The following is a 23,312-nucleotide window of genomic DNA, read 5'->3' as shown; positions in this document are numbered from 1 at the left end:
CTACAGAGGTAACAAGTTTATTAATTAACTTGTGCTACAGAGGTAACAAGCTTATAAATTAACTTGTGCTACAGAGGTAACAAGCTTATAAATTAACTTGTGCTACAGAGGTAACAAGCTTATTAATTAACTTGTGCTACAGAGGTAACAAGCTTATTAATTAACTTGTGCTACAGAGGTAACAAGCTTATTAATTAACTTGTGCTACAGAGGTAACAAGCTTATTAATTAACTTGTGCTACAGAGGTAACAAGCTTATTAATTAACTTGTGCTACAGAGGTAACGAGCTTATTAATTAACTTGTGCTACAGGTGTAACGAGCTTATAAATTAACTTGTGCTACAGAGGTAACAAGCTTATAAATTAACTTGTGCTACAGAGGTAACAAACTTATTAATTAACTTGTGCTACAGAGGTAACGAGCTTATTAATTAACTTGTGCTACAGAGGTAACAAACTTATTAATTAACTTGTGCTACAGAGGTAACAAGCTTATTAATTAACTTGTGCTACAGAGGTAACAAGCTTATAAATTAACTTGTGCTACAGAGGTAACAAGCTTATTAATTAACTTGCGCTTTATATCATCAATAATGAACCAATATAATATGTATTATTTATAAAACAATGAAATGAATATAAATAATATTTAATTATGTTTACATGTTTAAATAAGATGTGAAAGATCCTTCTAAAGTGTCTGTCTTTCTACAGCACCTGGTCTTTAACTCTCTCACCAACTGTTTGGGCCCCAGGAAACTTCTCCACAGTGGCAAGGTGAGAACTCGTATTGAGAAAAATTAACTTTTTCCATTTTAAAGAGTGAGTTTTTTAAAATGTTAACGAGACTGAGCAGACTGCCGAGTGGAGGGAGATGATCTGTGAAACGTTAATGTATCAGAGGGTGTCGTGGTCACATGTCACAAGGGTCAGACCTCAGATTAAAAACCTTGCTGAGCTGGTTCATCTGAGCAGATATCAGGTGATGATACAGCAGCATCAAGATTATTGTTATGTAAACATTCACCTTTTGGCAAAAAAAAATCAATGAATATCTTCTGATGCTGAACGGTTGACTATCGTTCCACCATCATCACGGAGCAGTTCCACAGAAGTGAACATGTTTTTGTAATCCTTGTCGAGACGATACTGTTTAATAATCGCTGTAGTGATGTTAAATGATGTGATACGTGTTGTATAGATAGATAGATAGATATATACTTTATTAATCCCCAAGGGGAAATTTGTCGTGACAGTAGCAGCAACACACAAGAATAAAAAACAAAACACAAAATATAAGAAACAGGGATGAAAGATATAGAAGTATACAAGTAAAATAAAAGTAAAATGTTTGTTTTCAGATGAACAAGGTGAAGAGCAACAAGGAACTTTCGGCTTTCCTCTTCAGCGACTTTCTGCTTTTGACTCACGCGGTAAAGCAGTTCACGTCGTCCGGGCCCGATAAGCTGTTCAGCAACAAGAACAATGTACAGCTCAAGATATACAAGCCGGTAAGAAGCACACACACACACATACGCACATGCACACACGCACACAAACTTTGGCTCGATTCCAATATCCACACTCGCAGTCTTTGAGGTGCGTTCCTGAGGACTCGGGGCCGCGTGCATAAGGCTCCGTTGGGGGCGTGTCCACGCCGCCATGCCCCCTTTCTGTGAGTCGGCATATTTGCAAACTTTCCCGAGGGACTTTCCCAGAGTTCATAGTGATATTGGTGACGTTTAAAACGTAGTTATCCAGCCCCGACAAAATGTTTATAAATTAAGCTTTCGTGGCGAAGGAAGGAAATCCACTCAGAAGTTTCAGGACCAACATGAATATTAATATATATCAATATTTAATGTGCTGTGATGTGCCTAAATGTTTGTTTTTTAAATCGATCAGCTGTTGAACAATTGGTTGTAAGGTCACATGTTTCTGAAGGGACACTTCAAGATGTATGAAACCAATATGCTATATTATTACAGTATATGTTGAACTTCAAGTATTAATAAAATATATGGCGCGAGGCCTGTCAATAGCTTATATTTTGCACATTAATTATGTAATTTAAAACAAAAGAAGTAATGTTTATTCGCTGACCACTTCAAGGCTCTTGATTCTCATTCAATGATTCTTGTTCAGCACCTTGGTCGTTTGGACATTATTAGATCTAAAATACAAAGTCTACATTCTGGACGTGTGGCTTTCTCTTTTCTCTTTTTTCTTCTTTTCGTTGAGTTGTTTCCCAGCAACGTGTGATGTGATGATATTGTGTCCAATGATTCCGTTTTATACCAGCCTCACATACTCACACACTCGCCCTGCAGCCGGTGTCGGTGACCTCCGGGTTGCGTGTTGACGTGTCCTGACTCTCATCTCGTGTTTCCTGCAGCCGGTGCTGCTCAATGAAGTTCTGGTGAAGCTGCCGGATCCTTCGAGCGACGAGCCCACTTTCCACATCTCGCACATCGATCGAGTCTACATACTCAGGACCGACAACATCAATGAACGGTAGCTGCACACACACACACACACACACACACACAGAGAGAGAGACCGATGTGGCGGGTCACAGGGTGGCCGGTGCGATCACTGTGTGCGTTTTGTGTGTTTTCAGGACGGCTTGGGTTCAGAAGATCAAGGCTGCGTCTGAAGAATTTATTGAAACAGAAAAGAAAAAAAGGGAGAAGGCCTATCAAGGTTTGTCTCCACACTCGACTTCGATCAGCCGCTCCTGATGGCAACCAATGGGACGATATCAGGATTCATCCATCTGTGTGTACATGTGTGTGTGTGTGTGTGTAGCCCGATCTGTGAAGGCGAGTGGAATCGGCAGACTTCTTGTCACCATCTTGGAGGCCACTGAGCTCAAAGCAGGCAAACCCAATGGTGAGCACGGGAGCGCTGATGTTCCAGGGTGGTCCTCACAATACACAAGTAAAATGTTTTGGTGGAACTGGATGTTAATATCAGCTGCATGAATACCTAATGAGACCAAAATACAGCCTACGGTGCTCTGTCATTTGTTTTCATTTTAAGTGTGAGGCCTTTCTTTGTCATTAAATGTTCTTTCTTTTTTATCTCCTCTTCCCTTTATTCCTCTTTTCTGTGGCTCTTCTATCGTCTTCTGTTCCTCCTCCTCTATTCCCATGTTCTTAATCGCTCTTCTTCTGTCCTCTACCTGCCATTACTCCCTCATCCCCTCCCTCATCCCACCTGTCTGCATGTCCTCCTCCAGGTAAAAGTAACCCGTACTGTGAGGTGACCATGGGGGCTCAGATATTCACGTCCAGAACGCTCAACGACACTCTGAACCCCAAGTGGACTTTTAACTGCCAGTTCCACATCAAGGACCTCTACCAGGACGTCCTCTGCATCACCATCTTTGAAAGAGACCAGTTTTCACCTGATGGTCAGTTCTTCTTCTTCTTCATATGAACAATGACTCACTCTGATTGCCACATTGCAAGAGGCTACCATTATGTGTGTTGGATTAACTTCTACAGGTGTAAAGGTTTTCTAGTGCTTAACCTAAATTGTAAATTATGATAAAGAAATCTGAATAATATGAATGTGGAAAAAGAAACCTTCATTCTCTCCCTCCTGCTCCTGGAGCTCCACACATACACCACTGTCCCATTTTCTCTTCTCGCGACTTCAAAATGTTTTCTTTCTCTTAGAATTTCTGGGTCGGACCGAGGTTCCCGTGGCAACCATTAAGAAAGAGTTGGAGAACAAGGGACCAGTCACGCGTCGTCTTCTGCTGCACGAGGTTCCCACAGGGGAGGTGTGGGTCCGCCTGGACCTGCAGCTCTTTGCCAACAAATAGACTTGTAGGATGGACCGAGAATCATAATCCGACCGAGATTTCCAAATGAGGATATTTCCCACCAAATGAGACTTTTGCTTTTTGTCTCCTGACCAACGTCGAATGGTTCCACCTCCACAACCCCAAATCAAACAACACACCCCTGAGCTGAACATGCCTTAAGATTTCAATATTAACCAGCACTAATAATCTGAATCTTCCAGTAAGCGTATGCCATCATCTGAACCCACCAATAGCAGTATGATTTCTCCTCTTTTTTTCTGGCTCATGACCTCAGATAGAATGCGGTAGCGCAGCTGCAAGCTACTGTTTGCAGCAGTTTGCAGCAGCACCACATGAACCGTGCTCTCGGGGTCAAAGAACCAACTACAGCCTGGCTCGTGAAGCTGAATCTGGGTCTTCTGCTGTATGAATGTGTAGCCCGCAGAAGGAGGTAGACCTGGACAAAGACTCTTCAGAAACAAATAGTCATAAGATTAATAAATCGATACAATATAAAGGCTCTTATCTATCTTAACAGCTCCGTATCTCATTGACAACAGCTGGACTTTCAGTGATTGAGGCCGATTTGCCACGTCTGGTCAGCCGAGGCCGTTTGATGGGTTGCGGTGTTTTCTCTCAACGTACGGGACGTGTATAGGTCGGCTTCTCGTGAATGGTGACCCTGCAACCTTTTGGAGTTAATTGATAAACCCCCGGCCTTGAGTCAAGTCTTCTTTTTAGTCTTTTTAAAATCCATCAGTTTCTAAAACCGTTTAGGTTGATGTTGGTCTCTGTGATATTTTTTATTTTCATTCTGTGTGCAGAATCATCCCAGAACAAGTTGGTTGGATGGCAAGTTGTTTTCGGTGGCAGAGTGCCGCCGGTATAAATAACCTGTACGCTGAACACCGTGAACTCGCTTTACGGCTGAGTCGGCGCTTCCTGCCTTTTCAGTGCGGAGGACTTTGAGGACTTTGAGGCGATGCAGATCGACTGTATCTGCTCACTTTTATTTTGACTTCACTTTCCTCCCATCAGACAGATGATGTCATCCTCCAGTCCTCCGCCTCACTGACTGCAATAGTGTTCATCTCCGTTGCCTCCAGAAGTTGCCCTTCATAAACACCCATGAACACGTCACAAGGATGTCGTGCGTCAAAGCTTTTTCATCTATCCCGTCGGTCGACTTCTCGTTGTCCTTCTACATCCGGTTTCTTTTCTAACGGAGCGCAGCACTTCCTGCTGCTGCTCTCCGTGTCACACCCAAAAAAAGCTGTTGTATTTATTTCTTAATTTATGCGCGTGTGACTATCCAAAGGTGTGTTGCGGCTTCGCTTGCTGTGTCCTTGTGGATAATCGGTTGGTACACTGGATTTGTTGTTTTGTGTGAGCTCAACTCTTGAAGCTGTTCCGGGGACACATGTCGATACTGTTCCGAAAGCAAAGGAGTTTTACTGTAAGAAGACGAGGTCCCCGGGCGCTTGTTACGCCTGCTGTTTTGTACACTTAAATTGTTTTTTTCTATTCATAAAACTCAAGTTTTCAAGTCCTGCATTAACCTTTTTATGTTCTGTTGAATTTTGGAAAATGTGCAAATAGACTGCACAAAGATCCTCTTCTGTGTAGGGTGTTGAATTTTGCTTTTAATTTTAATTTTCTGCAGCGTTGTGCGTTGACTGCTGCTGTGCTAACGGAGATAAAGACCTCTCGAGGTCGACCTGGAGTCTGTAACCTGCTGTTTGTACTCACTTTGGCCTCCATGTGGCGCTCTCTGAATCAGGGTTTCTTAAGTCAAAATAAAGATCTATTAAAAGTGAACAAACTGTCAAGTTATTGGCTGGTGACATTCAACACTGAGAACTGTGAGCGCACAACCTCCTGCAGCTGTGCACAATGGCTGAGTGGCCCCTGAACTTCAGCTTCAGACCAAATAATGATTTCACATTTAAATGGTGTTAACAGGTGAGACTTGGGCTCATCTAGATGTCATGTGACAGCTGATAGTCTTAAACAATTATTATTCATTCAAACAATGAGTTATCAGAGTGACTGCTTTGGCATTTGTACATAATTACACCATCTCATTATGATTATGATAAGACGGGCCATGGCTGCTACCTAAGTAGTATGTTGTGTGGTGAATAATACACTAATCATGATGCTCATTTGACTTTTAAAAATAAAAAAAGTTTCCTACGATGAGGAAAAGGATCATTTGAGACCTTCGGTGCAGGAAGGACGAACCTTTATTCCACCACATTAAATGCATCAACAGTCTTGTGTTTTTCCCAGTGCATCACTTATTTGAGGATATTTTTGATGCATTGTTCGATCAAATATAGTTAATATTTTGATGAATATATCATACGACCAGACCCAAGTAAAAAAAAATAATCATAGAGTTTAAGACTTGAAACCAGAATAGCATTAACTGGTCGGTGGAGTCGTCCGTGCAGACCAAGAGACCTCATTAAGTCCTTCTTCACCCTCCACTGGCTCTGGATCCACTAGAGTCCTGATGTAACCACTGAGTGGCTCTGCAAGAGGCTGACGGAAACTCACACAGCTGCAAAAACACAGTCGACAAAGTCAGCTGAACTCAACCTTCCGTCTCGCCGAGCGCTGCAGTGGGAGTGATGGATTAGATGCAGGGGGACTGTGGTGCTAACCGATGGCAACTCATTCTGTCACAGTCAGAAATGAGCCTCTTAATCCAACATGTCTCCTGATCACAAGGGAACGAAGTCTTCAAGTCTTTCACGTTTCTTGAAATTATGGCTCTGAAAGATAATCTGCAATGGTCCTGTGCTGATCACAGAGACGAGCCTTTCATGTAACACACTGCACCAGAAGTATACAGGACTGTCTCAGAAAATTAGAATATTGTGATGAAGTTCTTTATTTTCTGTAATGCAATTAAAAAAACAAAAATGTCATGCATTCTGGATTCATTACAAATCAACTGAAATATTGCAAGCCTTTTATTCTTTTAAAATTGCTGATTATGTCTTACAGCTTAAGAAAACTCAAATATCCTATCTCTAAATATTAGAATATCATGAAAAAGTATACTAGTAGGGTATTAAATAAATCACTTGAATTGTCTAATTAACTCGAAACACCTGCAAGGGTTTCCTGAGCCTTGACAAACACTCAGCTGTTATAAATCTTTTTTTTACTTGGTCTGAGGAAATATTAAAATTTTATGAGATAGGATTTTAGAGTTTTCTTAAGCTGTAAGCCATAATCAGCAATATTAAAAGAATAAAAGGCTTGCAATATTTCAGTTGATTTGTAATGAATCCAGAATGCATGACATTTTTGTTTTTTTAATTGCATTACAGAAAATAAAGAACTTTATCACAATATTCTAATTTTCTGAGACAGTCCTGTACACTTAAAAACACAGAATGCCTTTTTAATAAGAAATTGGGAAACAGAGAACATTTGACTCAAGTGAAATAAATAAGAGGCCTTGTGTTTGTGTGGTTTTTAATGACATTCTGCGTGTGGAAATCTAAAATTGGATTCATGAACAATGAATCACATGACGCCTTGCATCTGCGAGGTGGTTGGTCGTATGGCAACAAACTTTGAGAGTTTTTACCGGACTTTGAAGTTCTTCGGCTTCACGATCGTATTAGCATCGTTCAGCTCTGATTGACTCACTGGACAGCAGAAGGGCTGACATGTCTCCTCCAGTGCATCTTTAATCTCCAGAGTTTATGAGAAAAATGTATTATATAAATCATAAATATGAATAGTTCCAACTGTTAAATGAAGAAACCTAGCTACCTTGAATTTATTTGTATTATTTGGCAATAGGAAGAGATGAAGAGACGACCCTGTCTGAGTTCTCTTTGATATGGACCCTCGTGTCCTCTCTGTCTCTGCATTGCTACATGCCACCTTTGCTCAGTCTAGCTTTTTGGCCAAAACACAGACCCCTCATTATTTTTCTCTCTCTGTGTGTGTGTGTGTGTGTGTGTGTGTGTGTGTGTGTGTGTGTGTGTGTGTGTGTGTGTGTGTGTGTGTGTGTGTGTGTGTGTGTGTGTGTGTGTGTGTGTGTGTGTGTGTGTGTGTGTGTGTGTGTGTGTGTGTGTGTGTGTGTGTGTGTGTGTGTGACATAAGACAGCTGTTCATGTGGCGAAAATCAAATCATTCCCATGACTGCCTCAAGTGGAACTGAGGGCCTCTCAGACTCATCCTCCATGCACATGTCACTTTCTCTCTCTCTCTCTCCATACTCTCTTACTCTCTCTATCCATCTCTCCATTCTCTGTCTCTCTCCATATGTGTTTATTCCCTTCTGTCTCTGTTTTTCCCTCCTTCTGCCTCTAAACTACTCTCTTCTTCTGCTTTGCCACGCTTTTCTTGTACACTTTATCTCCCCCACTGGTTCTCTCTACCTGTCACCTCATTTGTTTTATCGTGAATAAAATATGAAAAGAGAAAAGCAGCAGCTAACTCAAATCTTTTGTCAGTAAGGTACAAAGTGCACATTAGTTTGAGTTGGTATCTGTGACAGAGACGTTTCCTGACCTGATGATCTCAGAGAGAGAAACCGTTTCATAAATCTTTCACTTGTTTGCAGAGTATCATTATCATGCATTTGGGGGTAAAAGCCCAATGTTCACTCTCCTTAGCTCTGGTTTTGGTCTCCACCAACTTCAGGGGGGAAATATTTGACTCTTCCTGTGATGAATGTATATCAGAGTTCACTCCAACATCGTGACATCGTTACAAAGCCTGACAACGTCGTGGCAATGTCGTTACATCACAACATCGTACCAACATCTTGACAACATTGTTACAATGTCGTTACAACGTCGTGACAACATCCTGACAACGTCTTTACAACATTGTGATAACGTCGTTACAACATCCTGACACCGTAACTTCGTAACAACATCCTTACAACATCGTGACAAAATCCTGACAACGTCTTTACAACATCCCGACAACATCGTTACAACATTGTGATGTCGTTAGAAAATCGTTACAACATTGTACACTCCTCACCCCAATAGGACGAGGCTGCAGAGAAATGATGTTGTGATGTCACGACGTTGTCATTACGATGTTGTCGCTCGTCTTTACTGCGTCTGTCTGCAGTTTGGTGCTGAGCAGGAAGTGAACTGTGGATTTTCAGACTGAAGAATGAACCAAATCCCGAAAGAGACTCACAACAAAGCTCAGTAAAGCCGAGGGGTTCCGTAGGTCCACCACGACAAGCAACGCCCCATATTGCCCGTTGATGCATTATCATAGAAATATTCATTACGGCCGTTCGGTGGATGTGCTAACAAAAATACAAGTATAAAATATGAACAGCATTCTCCTTCAAGTACGGTTCTTGATCAATTTGAATTTGGGTGAATCTGACGCTGATTTGTTTTTCTGATGGAGTTGAACTTAGCCGGCACCGACCTGAAGGTTTACGCTTCGGGTCATGAATGATGAAATGAAATACCGGTGGAGCAGAGGGTTACTGTTGTGCAGCGCAGCGTTCCCACCCGGCTTCTGAAACTCACGACTCCTGTCCCTTGTTATTTCAGAGACGACTGACAACCATTCCTCACAGCACACAATGCACAGAGCTGAGAGTGTTAATATTTAATCACACTGAGCAGGAGGTGAAGAAATGGATGCATTGTTGATCGGTAAGTGGTGCGTGTTTTCTGCATGTAGAACCACATTTAGATCTGTTTATTTGTATTCATCAGTAAAGATGGAGATGACTCGATGAGGATGTGTGGAGGTGTTGATGAGGAAGGATTTGGTTTTCTAATCACATTTGCCTCAGGGGATATTTTGAGTTGTACGTGTTTTCTTTCTTTATATCCTCACTTTAATTTTTATTTTAATCGTCTTAAAGGGCCATGCAATGCTGGGTTTTGCGCTGTTGAACATTTTAACTTTAATAAACTTTAAGTCCGATCAAAGGACCTAAACTTCAATCCTCTGACTTTTCCTCCATTTATTCGTGATTTGAAGTGAAATGTCTCACCAACAGGACATCTGGTCCAGTCTTTAATGTTCCTTCAGAAATGATGACCCCTTTACACCTTTTCTCTAGTGTAATAATCAGGTCAACATATCACTTTATTCAGTAATTTGGTTGTAATTTGTGATTTTGGGCGAGACAATATAAAATGTATTAAATTAAATTGAATAGAATAAAACACTCAGTAACCTGATGAAGGTCTATGTGCAGGATTTTTTGTATTTAGAAGACATCCTACGAATTAATTCACTTTAATGTAGTGGTGGCCTCGCATTGGGTGTTTAGAAATGTTTGCAATATTTTCAGACTCCTCTTGTTTGACATCAAGATATCAGAAAGATCAACAAGATGGTAGAGACATCGAATAGAACGAGTGCAGATGATGAAGGTGAAGAGAGGTATGGAAATGAGTAGGACGAGGAGAGGACTGAGGATGAAGAGGGAACATCTTGGGGTTGATTCTGAAGACTATTTGCAGATGACATTGGACTATTTCTTATTAATAAGATACCTTATTATGTAATATATGTAATATAATATTGATAATGTATTATGTATCTTATATTGCGGCGCAGTTACTCTCTAACAGTGTGGAGGCCATAAAAGAAAGATGTCTGTTTTCCACCTTAGTCTTCTGTTCAGGGCAGAATAAAGACCTTAAGAACCATCGAGGAGTGACTGCGATGTCTTGTGATATTCTCTCGGCAGTAATTATGGAGTCTGTTGAGAGAAGTGGGGGAAAAATGTGCTGAGATTTCAGATTGACTGAAGCACACCCCGTATCACGATGCTTTTGAGTAATATTACATATTGTGTAAACGGATCATTAATGATCTTTACACGTGTTTTGTTGATTCAGTCAAAACACAGTTTTCAAAAGAGCAGTCACACATATTCTGCTTAACAACTACGATGTTGGTGTCCTGTTCTTGTTGAGAGCTTTTGCTTTGATAACTTTGATAAAATCTTCCTGAGGCTTTTCCTGTTGCGAAAATAACCTGCAGGACGACAGGTAGGCTGATAAAAGTTTACTAAAGGGTTTAAAGGTATTTTTAGAAAAATGTGGATTTAGCTCTGAAACGTCATTCCAATGCTTCCCTCAAATGCAGTCAAGCACACACACACACACACACACACACACACACACACACACACACACACACACACACACTGTTACAATGTCCAGCACAGCAGCAGCAGCAGGCGTCTGAGTGTGTGAACATGCTTCGAACACAGCGTGTCACCTCTATTCATACAAATGCATAAGCACTGCAACTTTTTATTTGTAATTTTATGTTTCACTCTTTTTGTGTATTGTTGATTTTATTCCTCTTTCTTTATTTTTTTTAATTCGTTGAGTTGATATTTTTAACACCGGTTTGAAAAATGCTATTTAAATAACATGTAACTTTGTGTTATAAACCCTTTGTATGTGATGCATTGATATTACACATAATGGGACATTTACATAATAGGTACAGGTGGTTTTTCAGCATTACATGTGGAGGTTGTATTTCCTTTCAGATTTCAGAATCTACACGTCACATGTGATTTATTTTCAGGCATTATGTCACTCTGTCCCTCTCTCTCTCCTTCACTCACTCGTCCCTCTCTCTCTCCTTCCCTCAGTCATCCCTCTCTCTCCTCCTGCTGTCGAGGGCTCTGCATGAAAGAAAGAGACCAGGGAGGCAGCAATTTTGCATTTACAACTACATGAGTGAGTGTGAATGTGCGTGTGTGTGTGTGTGAGAGAGAGAGAGAGAGAGAGAGAGAGAGAGAGAGAGAGATGCAGACATTCAGGAGGGAGAGGAGAGAGGGATTTGGCCGACTTGTCGCTCTCTTTCATGTCACATTTCTGCCCTGAGGACACGACCTCTGTCTCCTAAATAACCGGGAAAACTCGAATGGAATATCAGAAAACTCAACTCTGCGAAACAGCCGGAGCAGCATCGCTCCTGCTGCCTGAGAAAGGAGAACTGAGCGATGATGACTGACTCTTTCTTTCCTATTTCTATCAACTAAAGAAAGTGAATTGGAGAGGAGGGCTTTTGTGCGTCGGCCTATCTGACAGCTGGGGGGAGGACGCACAAGATTTACTCACATAATTATACTGTAAGTGTGTTTTCCTTCTTTAGGGGAAAGGCAAAGAGCAGAGAAGAGATAATAGGAGAGGAGAGAAAAGGGGGAGGAGAGAGCAGAGAAAAGAGGAGCACAGAGCAGAGAAAGGAGAGGACCAGAGCAGAGAAGAGAGGGAAAAGAGGGGAAGAAGAGGAGACGAGTGGAGGAGAGGATGGATTGCAGATGGGATCTTTGCGTTCATGAAATGTAAGTGTAAATAAACAGTGTGTTTGTGTGTGTGTGAGGTGAGAATTGAACATGTTGCCGCTGCTGATGTTATTGTCGATGTCAAAGGTGACATGTTGTTGGGAGGGAATTACTTTATTTTGTGCCTCTGGATTATCTTTACTTTCTCCTGCCCTAGTTCTCTCTCTCTCTCTCTCTCTTGTTTAATATTCTAATTCTGAGTACATGCTGTGTCTCTGCAGGTTAGATATGTAGCGGTGCAGCTGCGGAGGGAAAGGCCAGCGTCACATTGCATTAGCATTACACTCCGGAGAAATACACTTAATGTGTGATGGTGTGTGTGTGTGTGTGTGTGTGTGTGTGCTGGTGTGCAGTGAGCACTCAGCTGAAGCAGGTTTAAGAACCATACAGTCAAACAAACAAAGAGCTATTGTGCCACATAACGATGTTGACGGACTGCACAGAGACATGGAGGAAAAGTGACGAGGAAGATAAGTTCATAAAAATATGGAGGAAGAAAAATACCTTTTCAAGAGCTTTAAAAAAAAAAATGCATTCAGTAATTTATATTACTGAATAATAAACATGATGCATTCAGTAGTTTATATTACTGAATAATAAACATGATGCATTCTGTGGTTCATTCTAGCTTGGCTCTGTTTCTTAGTCCACCTCTCTAGAATTAATGCAGTCTAATATAAGTCTGCAAACCACAAACTACATCCTCCAAAAGGATCATAAAGATGAACAGGTAACATACAAATGAAACATTATAACTTAATGATTTATTGCAGAACGATTTATATTAGACTGCATTAGTTTTAGTTTATTCTTCTCATAAATTGGCAGCTGAATGAAACTTGTATTTTTAAACCATCCGTGTACTCATAACCATCCGGCGTTATGGGCCTGACTATATCTTGACCGGCACATTATATTTTTTAAACTTCAGTTCTAGTACAGATTGAGAAGTCGTGTGTTATATTTCAAAAGTGGTATCCATCTTAAAATCTTCCTTTCTTACTATCTCTTCATAAAACCGCACATGTATTTGAACAAAAAACAATCTTCCCATGCGTCATGAGTGAACATGCTGCTGTGGCTGTGATGAGCTGGCTGCAGGCCAAGTGTCTCATACTTGTGTCTTTACGTAACTGCGATGTTCAGCACCGGTTTGCCTGTCGGGACACAGAATGTTCTTCTGTCAATCGTTCCTCTGCTCGTACTTGTTCGTACCAATTACTTTTTTTAAATTCATTTGTTTTAAACAAAGCGAGTTTAATGAAATGATTAATGCTGATAATATATTCCCAAGTATACATGATTTATGATGGCATGTTTTTCTGTTGTAAAAAACCCCCCCAGTAACCTACATTGACAGATCCGGACGATAGGGCGAGAGAGTAAGAACACGAGAGAGAGAGAGAGAGAGAGAGAGAGAGAGAGAGAGAGAGAGAGAGAGAGAGAGAGAGAGAGAGAGAGAGAGAGAGAGAGAGAGAGAGAGAGAGAGAGAGAGAGAGAGAGAGAGAGAGAGAGAGAGAGAGAGAGAGAGAGAGAGAGAGAGAGAGAGAGAGAGAGAGAGAGAGAGAGAGAGAGAGAGAGAGAGAGAGAGAGAGAGAGAGAGAGAGAGAGAGAGAGAGAGAGAGAGAGAGAGAGTTACGTCCGGCAGCATTTACACATAACATCACAAAATGGCCCTGACAGGCCGTGGCTGGAGAACTGCTCGGAGGTTTTTGTGTGTTTGGTTGTGTTAGGTTTCACTGCAATGTCACATCTGTTGTCATGGTGTTGCCTCTTCAAATTGCTGTGTTGATGCATTGCTTTTAGACTGTTTTAGTTTAGTTTTGTAAAATAATTACAGGCCCGAGGTCTGTTGTTTTTATGCTAATGAGCATGATGTGGGGATGAGACATACATGCATGTAAATGCAAATCTCCTTCGTTTATCGGTTGCCTTTTCTCCTAAACCCTGCAGGCTGCAGCTCAGGCATGTGGGACATTGAAACAATGTAGATTTAGGTATAAGGATTAAGGTATAAGGTGTCCCAGTTTCCAACGCACTATAATTATATTATAATTTCCTCATCTTCTCTTGACAAGTGTCAGTTCTGGATGGATGTGTGTAACTCTGAGAGTATATGGGGGAGTTCTAGTCTGGTGTTTGAGCTCTGCATTTACGATTGATTCAATTTAAGAAAAGGGATGCTTTGTAATCCCTCTTTCTTCTTGTTTTCATCCCTCTTTCTTCTTGTTTTCAACCCTCTATAATCTCTTCCTCCTGTCCTCTCTCCTCCACCCCTCATACGATGCAGCGGCGTCTCTAAGCATGAACTCCACTGACCTCTGCAGGAGAGCAGCAGAAGATCACCTGGCTGTGACATCATGAGCGCTCCCACGTCAGGAACCCCAGACATGGAGGTGACCGTGGTCTCCCAGGAGATGGCATTGCTTAGCAACATACTGGCAGCTTACACCTTCATTGCAGGTACGTCCAATCAGCCACATCGCTATGACAGAGGAGTGAACAGGGGAGAGGAGTGAACAAGTGAGAGGAGTGAACAGGTGAGAGGAGTAAACAGGTGAGAGGAGTGAACATGTCTTCTTCTTGTTCTCTCAGACCAACCCGAGAGGACGGCCTTGGTGTTTGTGGGCGGAGTCTGCGTTGGCCTCTTTGTGACCCTCTGCGCCATCGTCTTCCAGATACACTGTCGAGCAGACTGTCACTATGGCAACAATAAGCATCCTAAGCATCGCCGCGGGAACAAGCATCATCACCATCGCCATGCCAGCTGCCCCCTCCATCAGCCCGTCGACAGCTCTCCAGACAACGCGGCTGTCGTTGTCACCGGAGGGGCGGGGCCTGCTGGGGACAGCGAATCAGAGGACTGGGATGGAAGGTCTGACCTGTCGTCACGGAGACGCAGACACTTTGAGAGAGCTCTGCTGAACGGCACTATGTTCACGTCATCTGAGGGTACACACACACACACACACACACACACACACACACACACACACACACACATGGTATATGTATGGAGAGGCCTCGTATCGGGATCATCCTTTCACCTCGTGGAGCGCACAAGAAGCACGAGGGATACTTTACGTTTTATATAATGTTAATCTGGAGGATCCACACTTTAAAAATGTTTGGCAGCACAATATTTCACGACTAAATGCATTTAATTAATGACAAATACAGTGATCGAAAGAAATTATATTTACTCAACTACTAATCATAAGTAACATTTTAAGGTCCTTTTACTTTACTTGAGTATTTCTACTTCATGCTTCTACAACTCTACATTGTTTTTGACTGTATTTGATTTGCCGATAAAGTTACTTTGAACGTTAAGATTTTATAGCCCCACCTCGACCAGCTCATCATTCAGATTGTGCTCACACAGTAACACATCTTTATTAATTATCATCTATGATTATCAGACAACCTTTCAGCTGCTATGATATTTACCTGCAATACAGTATTTTTATCAAATAAAACATCTTCACAGTTCCTCCACTACTGGCCAATTGGAATCAATGTCCACATTGACTGCATACTTTTTAGAGATAGTTGGTTATGACCTCACGTATTGCCGTGACTTGTTTGTCCAAAATGGATCACATTGCAGAACAGAACACCTGTGTGGAAAATAAAACAGTTTGAGATGTTTGCATGTATATAATAGATTGAATCGACGCATTGGAAGGGGAAGTGTTAAAGAACTAGTTAATTTATGCACATTTATAAACACTCACTCCCAGACTACCTCCCTGATGTCACACAAACTCATATCTTAAAATAGAATATTCTATACAGTGATGTGGAAATTGATGGTTATGCGAATAATTGTTTATGAACGCGCTTTAATTGGGTGAATGTGTATGTGTGTGTGTGTGTGTATGTGCATGTGTTTGTGTGTGTGTTTGTTTGTGTGTGTGTGTGTGTGTGTGTTTGTGTGTTTGTGTGTGTGTGTGTTTGTGTGTTTGTGTGTGTGTGTGTGTGTGTTTGTTTGTGTGTTTGTGTGTGTGTGTGTGTGTGTGTTTGTGTTTGTGTGTGCGTATGTGTGTGTGAGTGTGCATGTGTGCATGTGTGTGTGTGTGTGTGTGTGTGTCATGTGTGTGTGTGTGTGTGTGTGTGGAGGTGTGGGGAACGGATTCTCCGAGAGATCTGGATGAACGGACAACCCGACATCAGCACAGTCACTCAAAGCCTCAACAGATATTACTGACGGACACTCAGGCAGGCAGAGAGTCGGAGGGACGAGAAGATGGACGGGGGACGGGGGGGGGTGAAAGGTAAACAAATGGAGAAAAGAAGACAAGGATGAAATGAACATAACTCATCAGATGGGGAACGCAGTCTGCACCAAGGAGACTCTTACAGATCAAACTATTATTGTCAGTGCTGCCGGGATCAGTCCCTCCATCCTGTAAACAACAAGGAAATCATATGAGTCCTTAAATACAGGTTGACACTGGAGTATGTGGAAGAAGAACGTCTTTGTGCACCAATAAAACAAACGAGTAAGCGGATAGAGACACGGCGGAGCTTCAGAACACACACTGGAATTTTATAACTTTTCACATTTCTAACAGGTGCTTTTGAGAATTATGGACATAAAGGTACATGGCTGCAGCTGTTAGTGAGTGTGTGGGTCCAAATATTGGTGATGTCGCACTTTTCTCAGCTCACATTTCTTTTTTGGGGGGCGTGAACTGGAACCGAAATGAAAGCATTCCGGGCATTTCTATTGCCTCTACACGGCTCTCAACATGGCCGACAGCTGATCTGGCGGCTAGCATCCAGAGGTGCTAACGCGAAACAGTGAAAATAACATCAATAGGGCTGCGGTGGGAACCGGAGGATGGGCGCTCTACGCTTCCACAAGGACGCCGTGTGGTCGACAACGGCAACCGTTGGGTGACCTCTAGATTAAATTATCAGAATTTTTTAATTGAGCACCTTTAAAAACAATAGAAGTTACTGGAGAATCAGATGTTGCTCATGTCAAGATACATTGACACATACTGGTGCTTTTACTGCTGTGATTCTGAATCTCCAGTAAAGAGAATACTTAAAGAAAGGACACTAAAATATGCAAGGTATAATCTAAAAAGTTGCACAAGGCCGGAGGTCAGCAGGTCATCTTGGCGGAGACGGTCATGCTGCTTCTTTCTTTTTGGCTCCTGTGATCGTTAGCCTGGAAACTTTTAATTCCAGGAATTTAAGGAAGAGGCTGTCTGTACATAAAGTAAAGTCCCGTATTAAAATGAAATATTGTGGCTCGTATTTCTTCAATAGTTTTTAAATGTCTTTGGGAATGTTCATGTGCATGTACATGTGTGTCATCATATATAAGATATTATGGACTGTGGTGGAAATCCAGAAGAGACAATATGTCCAGGGAATGATGGCGTTGAAATTAATATTTAATGTTAACAATTATAACCTGAGATGCCCTTAACAACCAGTCACAGTTATAGTGCTCACTTTTCCTCACAGTGAGCACTATAACTGTGTTGAATATCATTTATATTCTGTGAGAATGATCAGACTCCCCCTGGTGTTCAAAATGAAAAGACAAAATAAGACAACTTCCAATCAGATAATTAGAAGTAAGATTAATAGATTAATTGAAGTGAATTCAAAATAAAAGCAATCGTGTCAAGTCACACTAATAAATGTGGAGGCTTAGTAGCATCTATGATATAATGAATATGGCTTAACTCTTTCAGTAATTAACGAAACCAAAATAAATTACGATATGCACCGCCATTATCCACGTTGTATTCATTAAGTATTCCTCATTAAGAATAACTGAAAGCTCAGCAATTTTGCTTTATTTTGTAATTTATGAACCCCCATATTCTTCTTTAAAAATCAATTTAGTCACTTTAATTTTCAGGATTTTACATAGTTCAACAAAGTTGTGCAGAAATGTGCCTCCTGCCCTATAATGTGGTGCCAAGTCCACTAAATAAAATGAGTGTCGGGATTGTATACACATTCATTTAGATTCATGAAAAAGAAAATATTACTTTTTGCAACATGTCTACTTTGGAGTTTTATTCGTGGTCGTTAATTAGAGTTTAAGTCTCTCAAATTAATAATTTTGAGCATCTTAATAAAATATATGTTCTATTATTTTAGTGAAGTCAGATTGTGTCCCATTCTGTTCTCCTGCAGGTAAAAGCTCCAATATCCTCCTGAGACCCAGCCCGTTACTGAGTGTCCTCTGGTGGACATGTTGGGTTTGCATCTCTTCTTTGACACATTTGAGTTGCTGTCCTCTGAAGAGGACATTCGGGGGCTTGATACCACGTGGGAAATCACAAAAAATAAGAAGTTGGAATAAACTATTTCCCCTCAGTTGCCAGGAGGAGTCCGGATAGCAAAGATTACCAGTGGTGGGACGTCAGGGCCAGCAAGGCCTTCTCTGCTGGCCTAAACATCATCAGAATGTATATATTTTTTTTAAATAAATGTTCCCACAAATATGCATTCAATTATTCCCCAGAATAAGAGTTATACTCTTCATTTCATAGCGTTCCTCTTGGTTGCACTGCTTCCAGCCCTAGGTTGAGATTTGGAGGGCTGGTCTTTATGTTAGATCTTTTATCCAATCATATTCAGCCATCGTGTGTTGCCAGGGGGCTAAAATCTGCTCTTATTCCTTCAGAATAAACATTGCGGGCGCTGGTAGCTTAAAGTGAATGGAAATGAAAATGTTGTGTCAACCAATCAGCTTTAGAGTTGGCTCCTCTAGGCCTTCGAGAAGGCCCCGGAACCGGCACAGGAGCAGCGAGCAGGCGTAGTGCTGCAGGTCTTTTGATTGGATTACCAATATTGAGAGGCGGGGCCTATGGGCAGGTATATGCAGAACTTCAGAACTAGGAAACTGAATTTGATAAACGAATTAATTCGCGTACTACTAAGCTGTTTGTTCAACCCACAATGGCGGAAGGAGGAGAAGATATCGATTTGGTCGAGGATATAATTATAAGGCTATTCTCAACGAACTTTAAGACCGACGCCGACGCTACAAAGCCCGTCACAGGCGGGGAAGGGGTTCGTTCGCCACTTTCAAAGTGGCTCACAGGCTCCGAGAAGCTCTGCAGTGTGTGGGCGAGTGAACAGCGGAATATTCTACATGTTTCAGACGTTGACCGGGTGGAAGAGGCTTTTAAAAGAGTTTGAGCGGTACTCCAACCACAAAAGACCCGACTGCAATAGAATAGACCTGCAACCCATTTGTAAATAAACCCACCTGGTGAATCGAGCCCGTCCGAGCTGGAAGAAAATGTGTTAGAGATGCAAATGACGGTGGCCTTAAGGGACATTTCACACAACAACTCTGCCGGTGTTCTAATGACAGCGACCAGAACTCGGTTAGGAGCAGCGGACCAAACACACGTCTGTGTCGCCGTCTCCATTAGCGGCTCGTTGCAGGTCAACAAGCGCACGGCTCATACTAATTCGGCGTAATGATGAGTTGTAGTTTTGGCACTTTATGCCCTTCGTATAATTGTATGACGTCATATTTATTACGTCATTTATATTGCCGGTCCGTGAAAATAATTTCTGACACGGAACCGGTCCGTGGCTCAAAAAAGGTTGGGGACCGCTGGTTTATGGTATACTTTATGCTTTGGAATTAGCATTGTATGTTTAAATACTAAATGTTCTCACTTTTTCATGTATACACTGAGATTTCACAAATTGTTTGATCATGAAAACTTGGTTTAAAGTCATGGAAAAGTCATAGAAATCCATTGGTCGTATGACAAAATGATTTGATTTTTTTTTTATGTGTTAATTTGCGAAACATTATGTGCAATTCATGGCACAATTCCAACTGAATCAGTTATTTGTCTCTCACCATTGATAATTTTTTTAATAGTGGTCCAACAGAATGGGAGGGTCTATTTGAACAGTGATGCAACACTTAGCTTGAGCAAAAAGTTTATTAACAACAAAGTCAGTTACTTCAAATCTGAACTGAAAACAGTGATTCGAAGCAGGAAAGTGATTTTCACCAGTTGCATTTCGGTTGATTTTTGTAAAAAATGTTGGACTGTTTGTAGAGTGAGATGGCAGCTGGGAGGAAGGAGCTCCTGGAGAGGATCTGGATCCGTCTCTAACTGAAAGTGCTCGACCGTGAGGACCCTGTTCTCCACCACCATGCACCTAATGGTTCCAGGATGGTTCCCAGTTATGAGGTACCCTTGTCATTTCATAATTTCCTTTTTGATATGTGATATCTCGAATGTTTCATTGATCTCTTCAGGCCAACAGTATGTACCTGACAATACTCTGAGCCGGACCTGTTTGTTGCAAAGTAAAAACACAAATATACCTTTGTAGTTATTTTCAATAGGGTTCTTTATTTTGTTATCGTCAGTGCCTCTTCAGTGTTGGTAAGTTCTCTATGATCATTTTGAAATAAGCACCCGCAGTGTTATACAAATGATAATGATATTATTTAATTAAATTCCCTGTTTCCCCCCTTATATTACAGGCATGTTTTGTTCCCTTGCACCTACATCTGTCTATAATGATGCATAAATTACTTTATGTTCTGGTACGCGATCAGTAAAGATAACAATTGTTTATGAGTATATTTGAATAAAATTGGGAACAATCATACTGCACGTTGCTGGCCGTTTCTCCATTGAATTTTTATCAACAGTATATAATAATGAACAGTAATAACAATAAGGCCTTTGAGTCAAATGGAAATCAAAAAGGGAGAATATTTATATATAAAGTGTTATACATTGTCAGATATCAACGATCAGAAAAATGATACAATATAAAGAAAGACATTGAGAAGGTTTGTTGAACATGTATATAATTGTGCTACTCAGGAAATAAACAGAAACAATACTGTACATACAGGATTTTATGCGACAAATGACATTTGAAAGCTTTTAGATGATTATTTCTCGTTCAGCCTGAAGCGTCAGTCTCCTCCTTGATTTCTTGTCAGCAGATGATGCAAACAGCGGATGACAGCTTCCTGTCTGGATGACAGCTTCCTGTGTGTGTGAGGAGCTTCCCGAACCCGTCAGCACAGAAGAAGCAGATGGAAACAAACTACGTCCTCTGTGCTGGTGGGGACGGGACCCTCCTCGTCCTCCTGGCTGGCGGGTGGTGTCGGGGTGGGGGGGCAGCTAGGACCTTATTCACTGGGTCTTGGACTCTCTGGGGTGCTGAGAGGGGTTCAGAGGTCTGCTGGGGGTCTGGGCATCGGGATGGTTGACGCCCACCCTCAGCTTCCCCAAGAGTGAGACAAAAGCCCAGTGGAGTCCTGCCTGTGAGACACAAACACAAGAGATGAATACTTTTGAACTCGACAGTGTTGTGTTGAATCTGGCCTCCGTTGATGGAATCGTACTACTTCTGTAGTCTTGGAGAGGGATTACTTACTCAGCCCACTGAAAGAAAGACCACCGCCGCTGTCCAGCTGGTCCTCCATCCTCCTCATCTGGTCCTCATTTGGTCCTCTGGTCCTCCTCATCTAGTCATCTGGTCCTTAACCTGGGTAAAAGAGACTTGGAGACTTTTCTTCACGTTAGTAGTTTTTATTACACATCTGTCTGGTTCAGCCACCTTCACCTAACTCTAAAAATAACCAGAGAGAGTCAAATGAATGCCGGGAACATATCTGATTTAATGCAGAGAATACAAACACAGCTCATACTGCAGTCGCACAGAGACCCGACAGCCCGGCACCCCAAACTCTCGCAACACCCCACACAAAAGCCCCAGAGGAACCCAGGAGAAAGCCTTGTCCAAGTCCACAAAACACATGTAGACTGGTTGGGCAAACTCCCAGGACCCCTCCAGCAGTCTTGCGAGGGTAAAGAGCTGGTCCACTGTTTCACAACCGGGACGGAATCCGCACTGCTCTTCTTGAACCACGAGGACCGCAACCCACAAGGAGACGACGGTCCGTGTAGGTCATGTTAGTTTGTTTTTTCGTTTCATTCCAAATACGGAATACGGAAATCACGTGGTTTTTTCGTTTTCCGTTTGAAACCAAAAACGGAAAACCACCTCCGTATTTCGTTTCTGCCGTCTGAAACCAAAAACGACAGAACGGAAGTGCTTAAAATGAAAGTCAAAATAAAAGCCAGTGATACATATTCGTATCAACCTTAGAAGAATATTAATTAATCAATATAAAGAATAAATAATTAAACGGGGCTATTTTAACGATGCAAACACATAGCAGGGTAACGTTAGAAGAATATTAATTAATATAAAGAATAAATAATTAAACCTGGATATGTTAGCGACAGTGGTGACGACGGGAAGTTTAATATTCATGAACACAGCAAGAATCACCTTCTCACTTAATCGTTGCATTGTTTGATGCAACACAGTTCCTAATAGAGATTAATCAAAGTAATGTTTCTGTGCAGAGTTGTTGCCGTTATTATATTTATATTTCCACCGCAGAGTAAACGGTTCACCTTTATACCGCTAGATGGCAGTATACCTGTTATTGATACATATGTATTTAATGCTGTTTATTTCCTCATATTTAATGTTCATGGTTAATTTCCAGCATAGTTGTATCCATCATGTCTTTACTTGTTTTATTTGGGTCATTTTGGAACGAAACATTCCTACATGGAAGAGTGAGGATATGATGACCACGAGGCAATACATATTGACAATTGAAAAATAAAGAGACAGTAGTTGATTTTATCTTATTAAGCAGCCTTCAGTTAGCACCCAGTCACAGCACCACCTTACATCAACGGTTAATGGGGACAAGTTTTTTGTTTTATGTTTATATGTATGTGTGTGTGTATGTATGTGTGTGTATATGTATGTATATATACGTGTATGTATATATATATATGTATATATATATATATTAGGGCTGTGAAACAATTACACATTTTAATCAGGTTAATCACAGGTTTCTGTGGATTAATCATGATGAATCACATATTACCGATATTCTCTGTATATTTTTGTGAGAACATAAAGATTTATGAAAAGACGGATATATACATTTATACACAGGGGTGCACATAACTTGCTCATCAACAACAGACGTATTGGAAGCTCATTCTGCGCATGCGTTAAAAAAAATTAACTAATGAATCCTGTAATTTAATCATAACGCGTTATTTTTCACAGCACTAATATATATATGATTCTTTGAA

At 41.3% G+C, this 23,312-nt stretch overlaps 2 protein-coding genes across 4 annotated transcripts in view; both read left to right on the top strand.

Moving 5' to 3' along the window:
- itsn2b (intersectin 2b) overlaps positions 1–5,637 on the top strand; it is a 32,990-nt gene extending 27,353 nt beyond the window's left edge. For both annotated transcript variants that reach the window (XM_056412328.1, XM_056412329.1), the window contains exons 34-40: positions 716–778; positions 1,363–1,512; positions 2,397–2,515; positions 2,622–2,704; positions 2,810–2,893; positions 3,243–3,416; positions 3,685–5,637. In XM_056412328.1, coding sequence (XP_056268303.1) covers positions 716–778; positions 1,363–1,512; positions 2,397–2,515; positions 2,622–2,704; positions 2,810–2,893; positions 3,243–3,416; positions 3,685–3,833 — 822 coding nt within the window. In that variant the 3' untranslated portion in view covers positions 3,834–5,637. The remainder of the gene's footprint in view (positions 1–715; positions 779–1,362; positions 1,513–2,396; positions 2,516–2,621; positions 2,705–2,809; positions 2,894–3,242; positions 3,417–3,684) is intronic.
- Positions 5,638–12,067: 6,430 nt separating this feature from the next.
- On the top strand, positions 12,068–16,387 carry eva1a (eva-1 homolog A (C. elegans)). 2 transcript variants are annotated; one of them, XM_056413136.1, is made up of 4 exons: positions 12,068–12,147; positions 14,438–14,610; positions 14,743–15,129; positions 16,275–16,387. In XM_056413136.1, the coding sequence occupies exons 2-4, from the start codon at positions 14,508–14,510 to the stop codon at positions 16,355–16,357; spliced, it is 573 nt and encodes a 190-aa protein (XP_056269111.1). In that variant the 5' UTR covers positions 12,068–12,147; positions 14,438–14,507; the 3' UTR covers positions 16,358–16,387. The 2 variants fall into 2 exon arrangements, with proteins under 2 accessions (XP_056269111.1, XP_056269110.1); XM_056413135.1 differs by lacking the exon at positions 16,275–16,387 and having other exon boundaries at positions 14,743–16,025.
- Positions 16,388–23,312: the final 6,925 nt, after the last annotated feature.

The sequence above is a fragment of the Pseudoliparis swirei genome, chromosome 4 (genome assembly GCF_029220125.1).
Source record: "Pseudoliparis swirei isolate HS2019 ecotype Mariana Trench chromosome 4, NWPU_hadal_v1, whole genome shotgun sequence".
NCBI lineage: Eukaryota > Metazoa > Chordata > Actinopteri > Perciformes > Liparidae > Pseudoliparis > Pseudoliparis swirei.
Note: the sequence above shows the minus strand (reverse complement) of the source record. Positions and strands in the feature narration are given on the sequence as shown.